Source organism: Telmatherina bonti (assembly GCF_933228915.1).
Source record: "Telmatherina bonti genome assembly, chromosome: 1".
NCBI lineage: Eukaryota > Metazoa > Chordata > Actinopteri > Atheriniformes > Telmatherinidae > Telmatherina > Telmatherina bonti.
Genome location: NC_136619.1, coordinates 36599871 through 36621859, shown reverse-complemented (window position 1 = coordinate 36621859; position 21989 = coordinate 36599871). Strand labels below are relative to the sequence as shown.

The following is a 21989-nucleotide window of genomic DNA, read 5'->3' as shown; positions in this document are numbered from 1 at the left end:
TTATATAAATAAGTGGATGCATGAAAATCCATGGACAACTAGCATGAAAATGGCAAATTTAAAACCATAAAATTAATATTTTTTTGTGCCCATTCAATGGTGAAAGAGCTTTTGTGCAGACATGACAAAGAAAAAAATGCTTATTTAAACAATACTGAGTTTGAATAAGCTTACTTTACTACTGATGTATCATGCAAAACACTTAAGTAAAGTCTATCATCTAACTGTATCAAAGATGTATATATGATCTTTTTGTCTAATGCAATGGTAAAATTAGCTGCCGCAGCTGCAGCAGACTTAACAAAGGACTCCCAGTGAGTATACTATCGCTGTGAAAACACTCAATGGGAACAGAGCATCACACACACCCATTCAATGCAGTGTTTCTGTGGTGTTCCAACTCACATGCCTATTACATAACAGAGCTCCTACTCCCAGGCCGAACACCCCTGACAAATCCGTGCACGCTTTGCTGCACATGAGCTATTTATACATTGCACCCAAGACAGGGTTGGTCAAAAATATCTCTCTAGTCAATTATTTATTGAGAAACATTCCAAAATAGAAGAGAGAAGGGGGTTTGGCTACACAGGAATAGACAGAGGACATAAGAATGAATAAGGTGCATTAGCAATGCAGCAGCAGGTTTGTCTACAGTGGTTAGAAGAAGCAAGGCGGGAAATCTAGAGCTGCAAATTTGCTCTCTCGTGTTGTGCTTATATTTATAGAGTCTATGCATACGCTTCAGTTCCTCTGCAACCATCTTCTTCCTTCACAGATATCTAAAAATAGCAATCTGCACTATGCTTGTGCCTTTATTAGATGTTGTAATTTCAAAGGGGAGGGGGGGGGGAGGGCAAGCAGGGATAAAATAAGTGCCTTTCACACAATGTGGATGCAACTCTTTATGTGAATGAACACGCTGTTCCAGCTTTACTTCATGATGAATTTCCTGCACCAGAGCAACAAAAAAAAAAACAACAGGTCGGGTCTCGATTCGCATCTATACATTTTACAGCACGCGTGGATTTCGTTTGCAAATTACTGCAGATTTCTGGTTGAATGACACCACAACAAAGCTTTTTTAAGTTAAAAATAAATCTTTTGATTTGTCTAGATCTGGAACCAAAAAGCTCACACTGAGTAAACGTCAGTCAATGGTTTAATCTACAGACATCCAGAGCAGCTCAGCAGCCAAATGGTTGAATGATCATCACCTTCAGCTAATTAGAAACATTTTTAATGCATTTTTTAAAACAGTTTCTAATATATTTTAAAGTCAGAATTAAAACTTTCATACATAAATAAAAAAAAACAATGCAACATTTTTTTTTTTACAGTATTTTACCTCTACAGATAGTTTTTTGTTTGTCAGAGATATTTAGAATTTATTGTGATTTATTTTAATGTATTTGATAAAATATATGAATCAAATAATATAGAATCATAATTATGTAAATCGTGTATAACGTCTAGCTGCATCATTTTCTTTTCCTGTTATTTGCAAAGGAAAACTTGTGTAATTACATTATGTTTAATTATATCTATATATTTATTTATTCTCCAGGCCAAGACAGGGACTTAGTAACATCAACTGAAGTGGATTATTTACAAAAATGCCATCCTCATTCATAAATATGCAAGAAAAAAAAGCTTGTAAATAGGTGTCCACTATAGGTCCACCATGCATGAGTATAGTTATATTCCGTTCAACTCAACATTATTTTTGTTGATAATGGTGTGTACCCATTATCAAAAGCATCTCAAATAGCAAAACAAAAACAACAAAAAGACTTCAAACATTGCTGTCACACTGCGGAAACCTCTTGTCGGTGAACAATTTGTCCAACAAGGAAAACTTGCCAAGAAATTCTTCCATTTCTCGTGCAGAAAAGTAGGAAAATGTCTTGTGGTCTGACAAAACTTTTTTTTTTTTTTTTTAAGTAGCTGAAATAATCAGGAACAATCTATTTACCAGCCTGTATTTGTGATGCAATGGAAACCTTCCTACATGTGGGATGGAAAACTACACATCATTTACTCCTAATAAAACTTTTAAACCAATGTATGCTGCTCAAATGATGTCTTTTGCAGAAAATATCTTACTTTCTATAACAAGAGAACGCCACATGCAATCCAACACTATAGCGTCACAGTAGGTCCAGTTGCTGCACCAGTCTCCCATAAAGCCCATGCTCTTCATTCATTTGGAACATTCTGAAATTAAATAAGTAAATACAACAAAATACAACATAAGCAGCAGAAATCCTATATTAATTGAAAGAGGAACAAATCCCTTTACTTTTAAAGTTTCTGCTCATTTCAGATGTAATAGAATGAAGAAACCTTTCCAAGCAGTATTCAACTGAATTTAAACTGAAATTGAGCAGACAATATGCACGGCATAAACAAAAAAGATATTATACATTATTTTAAATAGCACCAGAAACATGGGTGTGCAGCTCTGAATAGTAAGATTCTCATTAATCAACATGTGGTTTGATGTTTTTTTTTTTTTTTTGCAGTTTTTAGCAGCTGCTAACAAAATTGCATCAAATGAAACGTGACTTTTGCTACTCTACTTATCGTACTTCCAGCTGCACTTGAAATGTATTGGATCTACAAAGTCTCAGCATTATAGTACAAGCTGAAGTACAAATGTAGTAACACAAGAAAACAGACTAAAATTTGACTACTGAGACTGAAGGTGCATCAATCACATTTGATGTTGCTTTGCTTTATTTCCCTTAAGATTAAAAAGTACTTTAAAATAAAGGGAAAATGTCCTTACAACTATATGTGCATTTCTGCTTTCCCATCTTTTGGAAATTGAGTAGAGGAATTAAAATAAAATAGTTAAGATCATTATTGACCTTTTTTCATGAGGTGCACGTGAAACACCAGTCCTCAGTAACTGGAAATAAATAACTGGTCAGGGGAGCTGATGAAGGTGCTTCCCTGAAATAATAAGTCAGACAGTGCCCCCACAAGGCCAGTTGTAAAACTATTACCAGTTTTATTAATCTTTCAATCAGGGATATGTGGCTGCAAACTAAAAATGTAATGAAATGTTGATTTTGTCTTTCTCCTGAATACACCACCAAATAATGCAAACAAACAAAGTTAAATCCAAACACTGCCTTTAATACTGTACATTTAATACAGATATTTTTTTTTATAGATGGTCAATGATGAATCCTTTTTCTGTTTGATGATTTTTCCATAAGCTTAGAAACAAATGTATTATAACATATTTCATTTTCACGCTTTTGAATTTAAGTTATGTTGTTGCAAATCACTCTGCAGGTCCCATATAAATAGGAATGATGGAGAAATAAAAAGTGCAAAACCAAAATTCCTGTCCACATTAAGAAACTCATTGAGGGCAAATGTTTCAAACTCGTTTGACTTCTGAGTTGAGAAGCACAATCCTTACCATTTTAGCAAAAGAATTAAGCAAATACTGTATTTAACCCTTCTTAATTCATTTTTTAAAATAAGTTACATTACAAAATGGCACCATCTTTAGGTAGAAGTGTGCTATTATTCTTCGCAATAAGAATGCATTCTTGCTGCCACCTCCATACAATGAAAATATTAAGACTTAAAAGTGTAAAAAGCTCCCCCCCCACAAATCGCACAGATTAAAATAGCATTTCTATTAGAATTAGCTGAAATGTAAAACTTTTACTCACTTTTATCCCTCTGACTTTGTGCAAGTTCAACAATCCTAGCAAAGAAAAATAAAAAGAAAGTTGCAATGTCCTCATTGCCTGATAGCGAAGGCTCTTGCCTTTTCTGGAGAAAGATAAACTACAGCTGCACTCTGCCAATCTAATTCTTGATGGTGGGTTTTGTTTTAGGAAAAATCCACCCCAAATCCACAGAAACCCTCATTAATTCCTTGCATTTCAGAAAATTTTCAATTCCTCCCGCTTTGCCTTTAAGCTAATTGTTTATGAGTGTGTCTGAATGAATGGGTTTGAGTGGCTTAAGGCTGACGACGCTCCCTCTTGGTGAGCAGGTAACACTGAATGGTTCTCAGTCGATCTTTGGCGGGGGCGAACTCCGGCTGCAGCTTTAAGGTCGACTCATACCAGCGCATGGCTTTCTCAAACTCCTCCTGTTGTCAACAAAACAGCAACATGCGGCTTGGATCAGTGAGGGAGCAAAGTCTTGAAAGTTGTCTACATTGAAGCGCTGAGGAACATGGCATGCACTTAAAAAGAAAACAAGCAGTAATGAAAGAACAGCTGACAGTTTGATTTTGCACGTTACCATTGCAATATAGACGTTGGCAAGGGTAAAGTGGTTCACAACAAAGTGTGGTGCGATCTCTACTGCCATACGGGCGACTGTCAGCGCGTCTTCCCATAACCGAGCATTCTGAAAGATGTTTGCGAGGCTGATGAGTGGTACATCCTGCTCCACGATTTAGCAAGGAAGAAAGGAAGAAATTATTATTAAAGGCTTATTTTTAATGTAATAATAATAAAAAAAAAAAAACAAAAAAAAACTTAATTTGAAACGCTAACTGCTGGAGACAGGTTGTGACTAACTACCTTCATGTGATGGGGAGCATAGTTGAGAGCCTGTCGCAGACAGTCGATGGCTCTCTTGCCTTGGCCTTTGACTCGCCAGTACAAAGCAGCCATGCTGGAAAGCACCCAAGATGTCTGGTTCTGCAAGTTTCAGGAAGGAAACAAGACAGAGAAAAATATTTTTTATTTTTAAAAAAAAAACTTTAATTAGGATTATAAACTACAAGATCAAGGTCTGGCTAATGCTAAATAAGCAGACATTTAACTGAGTCATAAATCTTTCAACAATGCCAAGACATGTCTGGATTTTACTACTTCTTTTCAGTAGGTAAAATAATCCGTTGATGATTTGTCTGGAGATTTAACTCCTCAAACCACACAAGATGAATCCAATAACGATTAGTAGCATCAAGACAGAGTAAAGTCAAAGAAATTGCCAGTAGGCAAATGGTTACACAACTAAAATGTTTATTTATATAGCGTTTAATGTGAGATTATGTTCTATCATTTCAACGCTGGTGCTGAAAAGATCAGGCTTTGCTGTTAGAAACAAGATTGCGTTGATCAAATCAACAAAAATTTCTTCTAAACTTCCATCAAACAGCTGAGTTCTTACCTTCTCCAGTACTTTAGCAATGCGGGTGCCAACCTGCTCAAAGGACTGGGGGGGAAACTTATCCTTTCCAAGGTTCTGCAGGACCTTTTGGTTAAGACGACAGACACAAATGGAGTTTAATTGAAGACCGGGATTGTACAGATTATTTGAAAATAATAATCAACACAGATAAGCAACACATTTGCCTCTCACCTGAGGCATGTAGCAACTACAGTGGTAGCAGTTCAAGCAGCAAGATAGCATTGCATCCTTAATACTGGACTTCAGACACAAAAGTCTAATTTAAATCATGTAAGGATTAAACAGCTCAGATCTGTGGCATTAGATGGTTATAATGCACAATGAGGAGTCTAGAACGCCAGGACACGCAGTTTTAGCTCATCCGCTCATACCATGGTCCCACACCGAAAACATTTTAAGACAAATTTTTATTTATTTATTTTTTTACAACACTTGCTAATTATGCTAAAGTAAAGGAACTCTTTCATATTAGCCTCGACATTCTTTTTATGCTAAACAATTGTTGTCAAGCTACAGCGCTTTCGCCTGTCAAGTCAGCTGATCTGAATCAGCTGATTTATGTGTTGCTATGGTGACACCCCAAACTGGAGTGATATTACAGTAATTTAACTTGCCGAACTACAAGTATATACAAAACTAATGCATGGCAGCTGTCATTCGAGTAATCACTGACCATGGTATAAATTGTTCAAGTGAAACATAACACTTGGTATATTTCATTACTTCATTTCTGATATGATTCTGTCGCTTATTTCAGTGCTCGTACAGACAACAACTGTTTCCTTTAGGTAATCGCGTCATCTGAATCTCTTGTTTTCCAGGCTGCTACACTTTGGATTTGGCTTGCATACTAATTTGTATAATCTGCGGCTTATGCTTTGGCATACCTCACGCAGCTGGCTCTCCCCAGTGTAGTGGATTGCGGCGCGATTGGCTACCCCTGCCAGGTGGTCGAGGGTGTGCATACTGGCAGCTAGGTTGGCATTACATGAAGGTTCAGCCGCTGGCTCCTGGAGTGGAGTGGCAAAGTCGATGTGCTCTGTGATGCTGTGGAGAAGCAGTGAAAGGAAACGTCGAATTAAGAAGATAAAGAGTTTTTTGGGGGAGGTTGTTTTTCATATCTTGCAATGCTAGAAAGACAAAGGGGTAACAATAAATTTTCTGTTTTAAAACAACATATTTAGTTAAAAAAAACATGTTACAAAAGGTAGATATAAGAAAACATGAGTATGATAATGACTACTAGTGACAGTCTTACTCGATATTCTTGGCAGAAACAGCCAACCAAGTGCTAGCTACAGTGGTGAGGTCAACTCTGCGTGTCCGCTGGCACTCCTCAGGTCCTGGCCAGCCAAGACTTGTGTAGTCTCTCCAGCGACCTTCTCAAACACACAAAAAGCATCAATCTCTCGCCACCCTTCACTGAATTTGCTGTTTTTGATAAATATAACTGCTACCTGAAGGACCCGGAGATGGGATAGTAGGACCACTGATTTCTAAGACAGAGTGCCCTCCAGGAAGGGATTCCACATTCTGGCTGTCATCAGCGATGCCGCCATTTTCAGACCCATCTGCTTTAGTTTTCCGAACACGTTTCACCTGGAAAGTGATCTTTTAAAAAAAAAAAAAAAAAAAAAAAAAAAAAAAAAAAAAAAAAAACACTCTCATTCAGATAAGCATTTGAACACACTCTGCTAAGCTGTTCTTATCACAATAAGAAACTAGGCAAGAGTCCTCACTTACCCACTCTGCTCCCTCATCATCCTCACAGTTTCCAAAACATGGCCCATTTGCTGCACGGGAACCCATCACACGGTCATTCTTTAGCACCCGGATACCTCGTAGGTCCCCTCGTTTTCCTCCTACATCCAGCGCTCCTTCAAACGCTCCCATGAGGTCCTCCTTCAGCTGCCACTCCTCTTCTTTTTCCACTCCCCCTTCTCCGAAAGAAGCTGCTCCTGAAGTGGAGGGAGTTGCCTGTGGCTGTCCCGATGCTTCACCTGAGCCATTACTATCCAATATGACCTCTGATGAAGTATATGAGAAATCATATCAGGACAGGAAATTAAGCAAGCTTATGTGTGTGAAGCCAATAATAATTATACCATAAATATACACCATAACAGAGGGGAAACTAATTCTATTCTACAGTCATTTAGGAGACGCTTTTATCCAAAGCAACTTACATATGAGTGAGAACAAGGATTATGCACTAAACAGGATGCCAATTTCTAAATTAGTTCTCTGAACCAAAAAGACTATGGATGTTGCTCAGACATGATCTGAAATTTGCAACTACCAGGGATGACATAACAGTAGTAAACACTAGAAGATAAAAAAAAAATCTGTATCAGTGGACACAAATCAGTAGATTAAATCTGTGACTTTTCTCACAGTTTGCCATCTGACAGTATGATCTGGTTCTTACTCTCAAACAGCAGTGTGTCTTCTATGGCAGAAATGGAAGGAGATTCCTGCTTCTCCTCACTTCCTTCCCATTCCTCCAGCTGTATGCTAAGTTCCTCTTCTGCCACACAGCCACCCCCCTCTGAATCAACACAAATACTAAATCAATTATTCAGAACTCAAATGCATAAAGAAATTATAAATTTCAAGAGAAATACACTCATTTTTAGGTTAAAACATTTGTTTTAATATGCTTATAAATGTTAACCATTTAGACTTCTTGCATTAAAATAGTTAATGGATGAAAATGCAACCAATGTCCATATCAGAATTTTGCAGAAAGGTAAATAGTAACGTTCTGTTAAATCATTGTCAATATCACACTCAACATTGGTCTTTAGTATCCTGAATTGGAGGATATAACAGAATCCAGCGCAGCAGATCACACATCAGTATCTATAACACAAGGTGATGCATTTCAAACATTTATATGCAATAACTTGATTGTTTTTGCCTGATTTTTTTTTTTTTTTTTTTTTTTTTTAAATCGCTTGACATTTTTTGTCACTGTTTATTGTTTTAAATAGGGAAACTCTTGTTGCAATGTGGCTGTTTACTCATTTGTTATCGCCGTAGTTTATTGGGGATCACTTGTAAGACCTCATGTTATATTTGCTCTTTCTCTGTTGCCACAACCACATTAGAAACGACAATGCAAATCCAGCATTACATATTTTTCGATTATAAAATTATATTTGTTTTAATTAAAATCTTTTCCCAAAGGTAGGTGTATTTTCTCAACAACTCTACTTTATTGCAGTGATACAGTACTTAGCTTTAGAGGATAAAATATAGTCCTGTCTAAATTTAGCAGAGCTATTTTCTGCAACTTAAAATATTGAGCGGTAAAAATTCTCCACTGCAAAGCACTTTTCTCTTCACTCCCACTCATACGAGGTAAAATGTACATCTTCTATTCAGATCAGGAACACAACATACTGTACAACTCGCTTTCACAGCTTCAAAAAAAAAAAAGCTGATGGGGGGGTTTCAGAACCTGATGTTCACATAAGACTCCGAAGCACATAACCAGTCTTTATCTTATTTAATCTTATATCTTAGAAATATATAACGTGAAGCCCTGGGGAATTTATCTAAAGGGGACAGCAGATGTTTCAGCACACCAAGTTTTATACAGTCCAGTATTTTCAGACATACAAAATCAAATTAAATATAAAGTAAAATGGACTCATTCTGTTTATTTGTACATGCTCAAACTTGCTGTTATGAACAATGAAATTATTTGCATTAACTGATCTCACCATTAGACTATACACGCAGTACTCAATTTAGAACCTTTTACTGTATGCAAAACATGCAGTTTTTGTCCTACCATTACCAAACACGGGAATGAATGAATGAATATATATATATATATATATATATATATATATATATATATATATATATATATAATAAATCATTCATGGCATTTCAACAATTAATGACAATTCATTTAATCTCATCTCAATTTGAAATGTACTTGTTTATATCATTTTAAGCAATGCATTAAACCAGTAAAAAAGACCAGCTAGCATGATCACCACTGGTTTTGGGTAGACCTTGCATCCCAAAGCAAGCAAAGAATAAAGCACAGCCAATAAAGATGGGCTAGTTAGATCCCCATTTGTAAAAAAAAATATCTAAATACTATTTAGAATACCTTAAAAACAATTTTATTATTGTTAGGCCAAATACTGCAATAAAATGCAAGATATATTGTGACCCTCTCCCAAATACTTATATATTGAAGTACATAATGTACATTACTGTAATGAACAATTCTCTTAAACTAACCCTACTTAAATCTTGCAAGAAATCCCAAGGATGCTGTGCCCTTTAAAAGTGGTAATTTCTCATAAAACATATACTTAAATGTACATATGGACACAATGTATGTGTTTAAGGTACTCACGTGAGCAGGGCTGTTGTGAAAGATTGTAAAGGAAGGGGTAGAACTGAAGACAACGCAGCAAAGGTAAGCTGCTGCGACACTGTTCGCAGCTAGCGAAGGACGAGAAGGAAGAGGAGGAGGAAAGGGTTGACTCCAGGATGTGGCGGAACAAAGCCAGAGCACCTGTCACATTGCTCTGGGCCAAATGCACGCTCACCAGGCTGAGCAGGGTGTGGGGCTAAAACAAGACAGGAAAACATTAGCTGATGGGCCATATGTGAATGCTGACAGCAATCTTTACAAGATATCGCTATGTCCAACACAGACAAAGGGACAAAATGAGCTAGGTGCAGCTGTAATTTATTGGGAGTAGATAAAGTTACTCCAATACTGGTTGTCATTATTTACCACATTTCTAGACATCGAGTAAATACACATTGCTACATTTATCCTTAACGGAAGGGATGTTTCACCGGAGCATTTTTTTACTATATTGCTTAAAAACCTCTTCACACCTCCAATGCAGCAAATTAATTTAAACTTTTTTTACACAAAACTTTTGAATTGTGCATTTTAAAACTGTAGCTTGCTCAAACAGTTTTTCCAGGATCTCCTAAACTACTGTTAACCTTAATATTCATTGAACACATACTGCTCCTTTAATATTTGTCACCCCCCTCAAAAGGCATGATTGAACTAGACTTTGAAATTCCACATTGATTTTAGCCCACGCTGATGCTGTACCTTCAGACCTGGCACATCTTGTGAATGTTTTCCCCAAGTTTTTGTTTGATGAAACATGAAGACCATATTTATTTCTTTTTGAAGCCACAAGAAAGACAGTGTGACAGAAACTTCCATAAATAAAAGAACATAAAGAAAGAAAAAACCCCTGTGCAGCCAATGTTGGATTTTGAATTTAAATTCTATTTAACTCTTATCATAGGCAGACTATAATTTGAAAGAAAAAAAAACATTTGTCTAATAATAAACTTTTGTTTACTATATTTGTAAATGTCTTCAGAGTGCAGCTTTTGGTCTATGTATCTGCAATTTCCTTGCAACTCAAATACACACACACACGCACACGCACACACACACACACACAGTTATCAAAATGCAATGACTCCACTACTTGTTGAATTTATAAATCATTCCTGTCACATCACTGCAGTGACAACATCAATGGTACCCGACTGAAATCACTATAGAACATTAAGAGACTACAGCTGCGCTGTGAGTCAAACTGTAATTACATCATGAATATTACAATGTGACAAACTGTATGAATAAGCTGTTAGGTTGTCTCGTGTGCTTTTACCTCAGAAGAATTGAGTGCCAGTGCATGCTCCAGCAGTGTTTGTGCATGGGTGGTCAAGCCATGGTGCAACAGCAGGTTAGCAGCACTGGTGAGGGGCAAGAGGCGGTGGGAAGGCGGAGCTGAGCTCAGTACTTGGCGAAGGCACTGCAAAGCACGGCTGCCATTGCCTTTGGCCCGCCAAAATAGTGCTGCCTCATTGTGGACCTGCCAGTGGGGTATAGCGGCCTACACACACAGTAAACCTCTGTTAGTTTTTATTTTTTAAGATGGTATCAGAAACAAGAAGAATGTTAGAGTATTTACAAATATTTATTATCAAATCTGAGAAATGATAAAAGACATTTCATTAATCAAACAGGGTGCTTGTGCACTTGTGGCTCAATGACATACATCTTCAGAGTCAATAAAACAACAAACATGCTATCCGGCACTATTCATAATCTTAGATGTTCAAATCTTTCACAACACATAAAATACAGAAAAGATGAGCAAAGGGCTCTCTTACTTGTTTCATAACTTGAGCAATTCTGTTGCCAATTTGCTCCAGTGTCCATCCTCCACTACGTGACTGCAGTATCTGTCAAAAAAAAAAAAAAACAACATACAGTAATATTCATCATTTGATTTTCTTTTGCAAAGAACACAAATTAAAAGTAAAGTTAAAGCTCTGAAGGCGTTTCACATTTTTTACTGTATCCAAAGTAGTCATGTTGCTAACACACAATGAACAACCTGAGAAATACCTCAGAGGCGAAGGGATCTGGCAGCTCCTTTTCTTCCAGAGGCCAGTCTAATGATGCAGGCAGGAGGGCTGGAAATGGTTGTGGGATGGGGCTACAATCTGGCACGGCTACAGTCTGAGACGCACCGCTGCTCCCATAGAGGAAAGCTGCCACTGAGCTGAATGAACAGAGTAAAGACAAATTTCACCCACGTCATTTTTCAGTTTGATGCACATCCCAAAATCTACAAGCGTGCCGTTTTCTGTCAAGATTAGTCTACAGCTCTTTGTGAGATTGAAGAGCAACCGACAATGCGGTCTATGAAAGTGACCTAATCTTGAGCATTTATAGTCAGGGACTGTATCCCTGAATCTGTCAACTTTTTACATTTGGCAAAGTTGCTTCAAGATCATTCAATGAAATCAGCTTTTGATACTGATCTTCGATCTTAAAAAAATATAAAAAATAAAAAAAACAGCCAAATGTCTTTCCAATGCAGACTGTAGGAACTGATAGCATAAGTAAATCTAGAAAGCTAAGTCTGCAACTTCCAACGTTTTTGAAAAACGGAGACCATAGATAAGGAGGAAGCAGTCATACAATAACCTTGTAACTAAGATCATGGCAATAACTCACTGTGTGCACACAAGCCAAGCATTAGACACAAGCATAGAAGTTATGGAAAGAGCTTTAGAGTGAATAATAGGCCAGGACTGTTACAGAATAGATAGTATTTTCTTCCTTGGTATGTATATGTATGCATACATTTTTTCTTTTCGTATCTTCTTTCATATGCACGTTCAATAATAAAAATATTTAAACTATAAATATAAACTAAACTATAAACTAATGTATTTTTATTCCATGTAAACATTTTATTCTGTGTTTAACATAACATTTATACAATATTTACTTTCACTTAAATAGTACGAAGGAAACAACAAGCAGCTAGCGTCTCAAGCAGGCAGAAAACTGATTATTATTGAACTCATAATCTTTTTTTTTTTTCTCCTTTTTTTTTCATGAGTAGAATTTCAGCAATGTGCTGCATTGGACATGGCAGAAAAAGCCGGCCAGTTATAGATGTTAATATGCAATTTAACAGCATGTTGGAATGGGAGTCTGGTCGCAGCATACATGACAACACTACGTTTAAGTACAACAGAAAAAACCTTAATATGAATTTTATAAACTCAGCTGTATTCCAGCTACACTGTATCAGAAATATTTTAATCCAGGAAAGTCTACTGACCTAAGGCCCTGTGTTTCAGGAGGAAGGTAATAGGTCGGCAGCAGGTGAGCAGGGGGAACATTTGGGTAATCACGGGCACAGTCAGTCCTTTGAGGCCACAACATCTTCTGTATGTCCTAAAGCAAAAGCACACATTCAGCAACCCAAAAAATATGACAGTACAGTTAGACCCAACTAAAGCAAATGAAGGGCTTCACAGCTATCAGAAACAGGATCTTTATAAAGGTCTCTTAGAGTTGGACTACTTGGTCCAACAAAGTGCACCATAAACAAGTTTAATGAATAAATATTAAGAACAATAACATGGCAAATGAATGCAAAACTACAAATGTCTTGAAAATATTTACTCAAGTATTGCATGGCTGGTCATTTAACTCTTCTGTTATAACTTAAAAAAAAGTTAATTGTTTTAGGTTTAGTTTCATTGTGTGCATTTTACATTTTCAGAAAAAGTAGTTAAAACAAGATTTATATTTAAATGGAAATCAGACATTATTATTTTAATGTTCTGAAATGTGTGTAATTTCAATGGAGATTTTTCTTATCCTTATACAAACCAAGTATGAGAAGATACATAGAGTCCTGTTATCTTGCCTGTGTGTCGTCCTGATAGCTGCCCCAGAGGGCAGCAGCAGGGTCCTGATCTCCAGACACAGACGGATGGATCTGGGGGCTGCTTGCCGTTTGGTTTGAGTTGCGGTCAGACACAAGAGCCACGCTGGATGCCACAGACACCTCCTCTCCAAACTACAATCAAAGAACAATGAGACAAAAGAAGTGACAACATGGCCCAGGCTAATTTTCTTAAACAGTTTGTTTGCTTTGTCTCGTCATGGTGAGAAAATGGCGTGGAAGCATTTTTCTTTTATTTTTCTTGTTTTCCCTACATTGTCAAACATTAGAAATACCTAAATACCTTTCTATGCTGGTGGCAGGAAGGAAGCAATTAAATAAATAAAACATTTCTGCTGGGTTTAAGTCAACTTGTAAAATTTCACTTATGGTTGAACAGCATGAAAACTAGGCGTGGGAAAATCAAATATTGGGGATTTTTGCTTCACTATTTTAAAATTAATTTTTTTGTGAAAAAATATATTTTTTTAAATAAATAAAAATAATCCATTATAAAATCTTTGTCATTTTTATGGTTTTCATTGGTCTTTTTATTCGTCTTCTTGGGCATTATAGCAGCAGAATGACGGTCTGGCTACTGCACTGTTTCTTTTGAATTGAAATCGAGAATAATGACGAGCAAAAAAATATTTTGTACATTTTCTTTTGTTTTTAAAATCAACAAAAATCAGCAATTTCAATCGAATCGGCACCCAAAAAAATGGGAATCGAATTGGGACAAAAGCATATCATCACAGCCCTGATGAAAATTCGAGTGTTTAGGCTCGCCATGGGACGCAAAACAAATGATACTCAAATGAAACACATACTAGATGGAAGGAGCCCAATGTTGTAAATGTTGTGGTTTCTGTGCCAAATATTTATTATTAAACTTGAAGAAAAAAAAAAAAATCACCAACAGTGTCAGCTGTAAAGCATTCAACGCCATCAACGCACCTTTCTTTTTTCAAGGTGGAAACAGATGTAGAGGTACTAAAATTTGCACTTAGAAGAAAAAAAAAAAACTGTTTTAATATCCACTGCTTTAGTTGGCAGATTCAGGATATTATGTTTATACTGGGGGTGCATCAAAACCACATTTATTTCAGATGGAGGACAAGTACTTATAACTTAGTACCATAACTTCCAGGCTATTGAGCAAACCTGGAGACATGTATTAAACAGGCAGCAGTTTGATTTCTTTCTTCGACGGCCACATCTATAGGCTTTTAATTTGAAGGCAGCATCATCTGTATTTCTTCATGCGTTTTTCATGACATGGATGTGTGAATGAAGCATGAAATTAGTTGTTAGCCAGTAAAATTGTGGTATAAAGTAGCAGTTTACACAGCAGTGATATGAGTACTACAAAAAATTTCTAAAAATTCCCCCAGTACAGTTAACTAGTAAGGAGTATTGACCAGAATGTCATATGCAACAACTGATTGATTTCAGTGTGTAATATATCACATGGGTAATTCTGCAGCCATCTTCTAAATGTGAAGATTATAAAAATAAAAAATATATAAATTAGAAAGAAAAGGTATGTTTTTTTTTTTTTTAAGTGAATTCAGTTCAGCACCGTGACAAGACGCCTATATGTCCACAATCGGCTTCTCTTGCTGACACAACGCCAGACCTGGTTTTGAAAAAAGTACCTATCATAACTGTGTTTCTGAACACTTAATAAAAAAAAATCTAAATGTAAGGACTTGAAAACTATCAGAAACTTCATAAATAAGCAGGATTTAGTGTTTTTGAGTGAATTTGGTTCTCTGATGTGACGAAGTACCTAAAGATGCTTCTCTCTGCAAGATTATGTCAAATTTGGATTTTTAATATGGCAGAATTCATAACTTTGCTGGGAATTAAAAAGTAGCATGTTAATATATATTAGTCTTTTTGCACAAATCAATCATTTTTGACAGCCATAGCTTGTACACATTGCTATTGGATTCTGCAGTATCAGAACACTTATAAATACCAACCATGAACATAGTATAAGTACGTAGTATAGGACGGATACCCAATAGTGGTATCAGTATATCCCTAGTTCTTCTTAGTAGTAGTTTATTGGGAATACGACCATGTGCTCCAGACTTGCAAAATGTTTAAGCTGTAGCTGTGTGCTGGTTCAACTCAAGAAACTGACAAGGTGTGAAGCTGCTAAAACTAATGAACACACACGTTAAAATGACTGCATCACCTCCCTGTGCATTTCAAGACTGCTTTTAAGGTTATCTTAGTAGTTTATAAATGTCTTTATGGTCTCAGACCTTCCTTTTTTTTTATGTAACCTGCTTTTAAATTATAAAGCCTCACAGACCCTGAGGTGCTCTGGTCCTGGTATTTTAGTCATTCCTAAAATCAGAACTAATACCATTTTACTTTTTTTTTTTTTTTTTTTTACTATTTTATATATTCATTCTTTATGTGATTATTTAATTGTGTACTTATCAATTTTAAATATCACCTATTTAGGAAGTTGATTGTTTTTTTTTAATTCCCTTATGTCTACTTTTATAATTATTGCTTTAATTTGTTCTTATCCTCTTAAATATACCAATCACTTGGATTTCAACACGATCATTTTAGAGTCTATATGTCTTCAGCATTGTTCATTGAAGACAAATAAACCATCAAGTGATTGTGAGTTGTCTGCATTTTTGACTGGTACAGTTAACCCAATACTGCTTTATCCCCAAACTCACCTGGACATATTGGACATGCTCAAAAAGGTCCCCCCGATGGTAACGCACGGGAAGGTCAAAGGGGCAGTAGAGGTTGCGCTGCTGCTGACCCAGACGGCACATCTGATGGTTCCCTGGAAAAAAAAAAGAAAAAAAACAAAAATACTGAAATTTGTGTAATGAAAAAAATACAGCCTACAGTTAAACTACTAAGGTCTAACCACCTAACAATTAAATGTCTTGTTTCAGATAGTCAATGAAAACGTGAATGCCGACTAAAAGAAAACAAACTGTCAGAATCTTGAGAAAAATACCCTTTTTCCAACAGGGCTGCAATATTTCAAGTCGTCAACTCATCAAAAGGTGTACAGAAATTCAAGATGTAAAGAGTTAGTCAGGTCAAAATAATAATCACTGAGTAAGAGCCACAAACTAAATTACAAACATAAAACAATATCCCACTGCTCCCAACCAGCAATGGCTTCAAAGATGATCAAATATTGACCTGTCTATCTTCCACACCTGACTGAGATCCTGTGAGACCTACTGGGCTGCTGGAAAATATGACATTTGCAGTAAGAGAAGAAAGTACTCCACCTTATTTACTCAAACTCATGAGGTCCACACACTGCTATTTTTCTATAATTCACAGAATTTTACATCTGCTCACAAAAGCCAGTAGGTGAACTTTGCTCTTCTCTGCATTGATACAAATAGCTGAGCACCCTCCTGATCCTGCAACCTCCTCCTGACCTTTTCTTTTAACTATTAACATTTGGTAACTCACAACTAGCACAAGTCGCCAAATAATTTCTCAGACATCTTAATTTTTTGAATGAATAACTATTTGAAGAGTAATAAATATGATCTCAGTTTTATCGTGACCCAATAATTATGGCTGTGCATGTGCATCTTACCAAGTTGAGCTTCTTTGGCCATCTGAGTTTCATGAATAATATTGCGTAATATCTGCTCCTCCTGCAGCAGTTTATGCTTGTCCAGTGCCTCCTGCTGGCGGAGGTAGTGGTCATGTTGCTTCTGGTATTCCTTCAGCTCGTTCAGTGTCCGCTGCAGGGATCTACGACCACAGGAAAATTAAGAGAGAAAACACATGGGATTGGGCAGAAATGTGGAGAAGTGAACTGCCAAAATAAATCAAGCTTGCATTTATAAACTTAATACACATGCCGTGCCAACAAAGGGCAGTTCGCTTAAAAAAAAGAAGTAAAAAAGAAAAGCCAGATCAATTCATGTAACTTTTGTAATAAAGAAGACACACAAAAATTTCATGCATGCTGTTTAGTGTTCCATGCATATTAAAACAGCCTTTCAAGAAATTAAATACCAATGAATTATTGACCACAAAAATGTAAACAATAACCCAAGGTTCTCACTTTAAGGAAAATTTAACTCAACAGTAAAAAAGTATAAAACAGAGATTTGGATTCTTATTTAAACACCAACCATGATTTCATGATGTTCATGTTTATTTTTTTTTTTTATTATTTGAGCTTAATAATTTTATTCCGTACACCCAGCTAAGTCTTAATATCATGCCTTTCTGCAATATTTAGGTTTTGTTAGCTGTAAAATAGAACATGATGAAAGCAACCAAAGTATGCAGAATGAGGGCATGAGTGCTTTCCTACCTGTGCTGGGCTTCTAGGCGCTGCTCCAGCTTTTGCTGACAGAGCACAGCATGTTTCCTCCTCAGGGCCTGCTCAAACCCTGGCTGGGCCTGCAGTGCCTGCTCGTAACACAACACTGAGTGGTTGTATTCCCCAAGCATCTGGCAAGGCAGCAACAGAACAGGAGGCATGAAAACCACAGATTTAACACAAGTCAAATGCTCATTTCTGTCATCTAGAAATACAAATAAAAAAGCTGTCTAAAATTAAGTACTTTGGGAACTGACATACAAGTGTTGCATAAAGTTTTGTTTGGTAAAACTGTGGTAATTTTGTTTAGTCACAGCGCAAATCGATTTTTTAAACATGCTCATCTATGGTGACAGCTTCTGATTAAAAAGATCTCATGAATAAAACTGAGTTTACTGCAGCAAGTACAGATCTTGCTGAAAACATACCAGCATAAAAGAAGAAGAGAAAGCAGAAGTCTGCATGGTTAGATGTTGGTTTTGTGGTTTGAAATATTCTAACCTTCACTGCAGTGCATGCTTTGGCTTCTACTTACAGCATAAATGTTGCCCAAGGTGTAATGACTAGTGAAGAGATCTGAGGTAAGGTCAAGAGCAGCATGGGCAAGAATAGCAGCATCTGCTGAGAAATGGGCACGGTGCAGGATGTTGGCCATGTTGACCAGAGCTATATCCTTATGTTGCCTATAAAAAAAAAAAAAAAAAATTAAAAGAAAAGTAACACACAAAACCACAGATCATAAGCAATGCTGTATAATACACTATATCACTTCAGTAATCTAAGCTTTGGCTAGCATGCAGTACCTTGGGGAGAAATGCAGAGCACGCACAACGCAGTCCACTGCCTTCTGAGGCTCGTTTTTCATACGCCAGTAAAATGACGCCATGTTGTACAGCACCCAGGAAGATGAATTCTAGAAAACAATATCAGAAAGTTGTGAATAGTTTTAATCAAATCTAAACCAAAATCAATGCCACAATTATTTGCACATTTTAAAAGAAACAATAACCTGAGCAAACATTACCCTCAGTAAGGCTTGATGGATGCGATGGCCCACCTCGTCAAAGCTGCGACCCAGCTTTTGTGACAATGAACTGAAAATGGGATCCTCTTTGGAGAGGAGTGGAGAAGTCAAGTTTGCCCTCTCCTGAACACCCTAGAATAAAACATTAAAGTCCTTAGTGTCTGAAACATTGTTATGCATTCTGCAGTTTCCCAAGTGTTCATTTGATTATCAAATCAAACTTTATTTGTATAGAACTTTTCATGCTTAAAAACAATGTAATGTGCTTTATATTATAAAACAATTTACATCAAAATAAATAAAACACTAACACACATACACCCATAGTCCCCTTTCACCCACCCACAACTACCCTCACACATGCCCTATTAGCCCTATAATATATAATTATATACGAGAACAATCTATTGATTATTTTGGATCTTGCCAAAAAGACACTAAACCAGAGTGCCGTCTTCACAGTTCCAACAAATATCAGGAAAATATTTAACAGCATGTTTAGAGTTCCCGTGACTTTACCGACAGGGGAATCTTCAACATATAGACTGCCTATGAAAGCCATGAAAAATGTCTTTGGAGGTAATCTGGCATTTTGCATCGTAAGCATTGAAAGTTATGAAAACCATTGAATATTCCAAATGCATCTCACTGACAACTGAATAACAGAACCATACCAAATTTGCAGAGAAAAAAAAAACTAAAAGAAGAAATGATTAGAAAGTAACACATTGACAACTTAAATTATTGTAATCAAGTATTATTTTACTGTGGTGCTTTAGATTAATATGGTTAAATTCACTATTCCTGCTGTTTTGTTAATACTGACAGTAAAAGGAAATCAATTAATGAAAAACATGATAAATAAGGGCAATTTTATTACAAAACTTCTGTTCAATAAAGTTTATTTGTATAGTATCTTTAATGCACAAGACAATTTAAAGTGTTTTCCATACAACATGAAAAAACAGGAAAAGCACCACTTAAATCACTATAGAGATGATAATTACAAGCTCAAATGCGTTTTCTTTTCTATGGATGATTAGATTTGAATTATATAAATCCCACGGATACAAATACATCTCCAAAGTCTTCGCTCTAACCTAGTCTGCATCTAACCTCAGATACTCCTGAACTCTGGTTCATGTATCGATTTATTGAGTTGTTAATGCTTTATAAACAAGAAAGAATTCTTTCACTCATCACCTTTGACTTCCATGAACATTTTTTTGTTTTGTTTTTTAACTTGATATAAAAAATACACATGCTAAAAATAACTGTTAATGATCTCTAATATTCAATCACCCTGGCCAGCCTTTACTCACCCTGAGATGCTGGAAAGCATGGATGCTATAGGGAAGTTCAAACACTTTAGCACAGTCTGGTTTTTCTAGATCTGGGGGCAGAGCAGACCGGGAATCAACATAGTCTTCGAGGCTGCATTGAGATAAGCGGGAGAAAAAAAAAAAAGAAGATTAATTTCAATGCAATTGTAAACGTCGGATTGTAGACAGACACTCCACATATTCTCCAATCCAAATTCCATGCTTAGACAGTTTTGGTGGCTGCTTACTTGACATTTTTGCTTTCCAAAGCAATGTAAGTGCCATCATACAAATCCAGATCTCCCAGGGGCACCTTAGCCATTACACAGTCTGGATCCTCCTTGTAGTGTCGCTGTTCCAAACCTGTGTCTCGGTCCTCATTTTCTTCTATGTGAATCTTCTGTGCTACTAGCTGCTTCTGCTCAACAATTAAGAGGTAGGGAAGTAGTGAGAGATTAAAGCTTTGTGGGGATGCAAATCTGAGACCAACCCAGTGACAGAGGTGGTGGGTTTTTTTTTCTCACTGGAAAAAATCTACACACCTCCAATTTCTTGAGGTAGTTTACACGCGTCTCTTGCCTCATAAATATCACAACATCGTGAGGGTGTTTCAGATTCAAGGGAGAGTCCACCTAAAATAAAACAAAACAAAAAAACAACAAAAAACACACATTTAGATAGCATGTTCATCCTGATTGTGCAAAGAAGAATGCTGCAAAAGCTGATGAAGATGGTGGAGGATTCTTCACACCCTCTCTACAACACAGTGAAGAAACAACAAAGTGTGTTCAGTGAGAGGCTTCTTCAGGTCTGATGTAAGACTGAAAGATACAGATCATTCCTGCCTGCAGCCATCAGCCTCCAGAACAAGACTGCCTCAAGTTAATTATACTAGTTAATTATACTAGTATGTATAGTTACTACAATACTGAATTTCCCTTTAGGGATTAATAAAGTATTTTTCATTTCATTACACATCAGAACAGAATTTGTTCCTATTGTTTAACCTATTGATTAAATTGTGTCATTATTATTATTATTATTATTATTATTATTACTATTTGTCATAAATAAATAAATAAATATGCATCGCCCAATCAATTAAAACATTTTAAATTCATGGAGTCATGTCCAAAACAGTGTATCCCACTATTACACAAAGATGTGTTAACTCATCCTCTCAGCCCAACAAAGCTTGACATATAAACAAATTAAGGGTTATGTTTAAGACAGAATAACTAAAGCATTGGTCAACGGCTGACTCCACAAGACAATCTCATTCAATGACTTGAAATTTGTTTTGCAGTCGTTGATAGAAGCTGGAAATCATTTATAACCTATAACTCAACTCGCTAAATATACTGATTAAGCAACGTTATCTTGCCCTGTTAATCAAGCTAAGCCACTTACCCACACTAATGTTATTTTAACGCCAACAACCGTTTCCCTTTGTACATAACCAGCTGAAAAGCAACAACTGCTTGGTTAAACAACAAACGAGTTCGTTATGATTCATGTTTGGTAAAATAAAAAGATAAAATAAAATAGGTAGCTTTACAAGCTAACCACATAGCGTAAGCATTAGCAGGTTAGTCAGCTAAGTGCCATACTTGTTGTTGAATTTTTCCATCCTCTGTGACAACCCAGTGTGTCGTAGCTCCTCCGGTGTCCACTATAAGTATACAAAGAAAAATAAAAAGCTTCCCCTGAAACGGTGTTTTTCGTGTGTAGTTAACACGGCAAGGAACAGACTCAGGACAGATTTTCCTGAGCTCCGCCATTTTTCTCTCTTGCTACTTTGTGGCGGTACCAGTCTCCGAACAGGTGGGGGCGCTCGCCGCTTTTTGTCT

At 36.5% G+C, this 21989-nt stretch overlaps 1 protein-coding gene across 1 annotated transcript; it reads right to left on the bottom strand.

Annotated features, from left to right (window-relative positions):
* Nucleotides 1–3128: 3128 nt before the first annotated feature.
* On the bottom strand, nucleotides 3129–21920 carry ttc17 (tetratricopeptide repeat domain 17; the record flags this gene model as incomplete). Its single annotated transcript, XM_079244095.1, has 25 exons — nucleotides 3129–4123; nucleotides 4279–4422; nucleotides 4563–4682; nucleotides 5158–5241; nucleotides 6066–6225; nucleotides 6437–6557; nucleotides 6636–6789; nucleotides 6922–7205; nucleotides 7607–7726; nucleotides 9560–9776; nucleotides 10860–11084; nucleotides 11365–11436; nucleotides 11603–11759; nucleotides 12834–12949; nucleotides 13428–13580; nucleotides 16157–16269; nucleotides 17053–17213; nucleotides 17785–17924; nucleotides 18329–18476; nucleotides 18597–18706; nucleotides 18818–18949; nucleotides 20140–20251; nucleotides 20388–20557; nucleotides 20682–20771; nucleotides 21750–21920. 25 exons carry the CDS (start codon nucleotides 21918–21920, stop codon nucleotides 3992–3994), a joined length of 3606 nt encoding a protein of 1201 aa, XP_079100221.1. The 3' UTR covers nucleotides 3129–3991.
* Nucleotides 21921–21989: the final 69 nt, after the last annotated feature.